This window comes from Sapajus apella, unplaced genomic scaffold, assembly GCF_009761245.1.
Source record: "Sapajus apella isolate SASKATOON/1434 unplaced genomic scaffold, GSC_monkey_1.0 scaffold14573, whole genome shotgun sequence".
NCBI classification, from domain to species: Eukaryota; Metazoa; Chordata; class Mammalia; order Primates; family Cebidae; genus Sapajus; species Sapajus apella.
In genome coordinates, this window is record NW_022451494.1 from 1 (window position 1) to 1,316 (window position 1,316).

Sequence of the window (1,316 nt, forward strand, 5' to 3'; positions counted from 1 at the left end):
GGCCAGCAGCAGCGGACCACCCACACCCTTCACCACACACTCCACAGCTACAGAGGGGAGTCCCATCTCTTCCACTGGTCCTATGACTATAACATCCTTCAAGACTACCGCTACCCATCAAACCCCACCACACCCTCAGACCACACTTTCCACTCATGTTCCACCTTTCTCCACCTCCTCAGTGACTCCCAGTACTCACACAGTCATCACCGCTACACATCCACCAATAACCACTTCCCCCTCCATCCACTCAGCCCCCACAGGCACTATTCCTCCACATACAACGGTCAAGACCACAGGATCCACACACATAGCCCTACCAATTACAGAGACCACCAGTGGAATCAGTCAAGCCCACAGCTCATTCAGCACAGCCACAACCCCAACATCCCTCCACTCACATGCTGCCTCCACACACCATCCTGAAATCACCCCAACTGCTTCCACCACCATTACTCCAAACCCCACTGGTACAGGAACCAGCTCACCTGTAGCCCACACGACCTCGGCCACGAGCCACGGGCCACCCACACCCTTCACCACACACTCCCCACTTACAGGGAGCAAGCCTATCTCTTCCACTGGTCCCATGACTACAGCATCCTTCAAGACCACCACAACCCATCGAACTCCAACACACCCTCAGACCATACTTTCCACTCACATTCCACCTTTCTCCACCTCCTCAGTGACTCTCAGTACTGACATGATTATCACCCATACACACCCACCAATCTCCAATTCCACATCCATCCACTCAACCCCCACAGGCACCATTCCTCCACAGACAATGGTCAAGACCACAGGAGACACACACACAGCCCTACCAATTACAGAGACCACCAGTGGAATCAGTCAAGCCCACAGCTCATTCAGCACAGCCACAACCCCAACATCCCTCCACTCACACACTTCCTCCACACACCGTCCTGAAATCACCCCAACTTCTTCCACCACCGTTACTCCAAAGCCAACTGGTACAGGAACCGGCACACCTGTAGTCCACATGACTTCGGCCACGAGCCATGGGCCACCCACACCCTTCACCATACACTCCCCACCTACTGGGAGCAAGCCTGTCTCTTCCACTGGTCCCACGACTACAACATCCTTCAAGACGACCACAACCCATCCAACCACACCACACCCTCACACCACACTTTCCACTCATATTCCACCTTTCTCCACCCCTTCAGTGACTCCCAGTACTCACACGGTCATCACCACTACACATCCACCAATGTCTACTTACACATCCATCCACTCAAACCCCACAGGCACCATGCCTCCACAGACAACGGTCAGAGCCACAGGAT

The 1,316-nt window shown here is 54.3% G+C and overlaps 1 protein-coding gene across 1 annotated transcript; it reads left to right on the forward strand.

Annotated features, from left to right (window-relative positions):
* Nucleotides 1-4: 4 nt before the first annotated feature.
* On the forward strand, nt 5-1,307 carry LOC116548540 (mucin-6-like; the record flags this gene model as incomplete). The annotated part of the gene is made up of 1 exon (XM_032273947.1): nt 5-1,307. A coding segment is annotated over one exon (1,303 nt), but the record flags the coding sequence as incomplete, so codon positions are not given.
* Between the last annotated feature and the right edge of the window lie 9 nt (nt 1,308-1,316).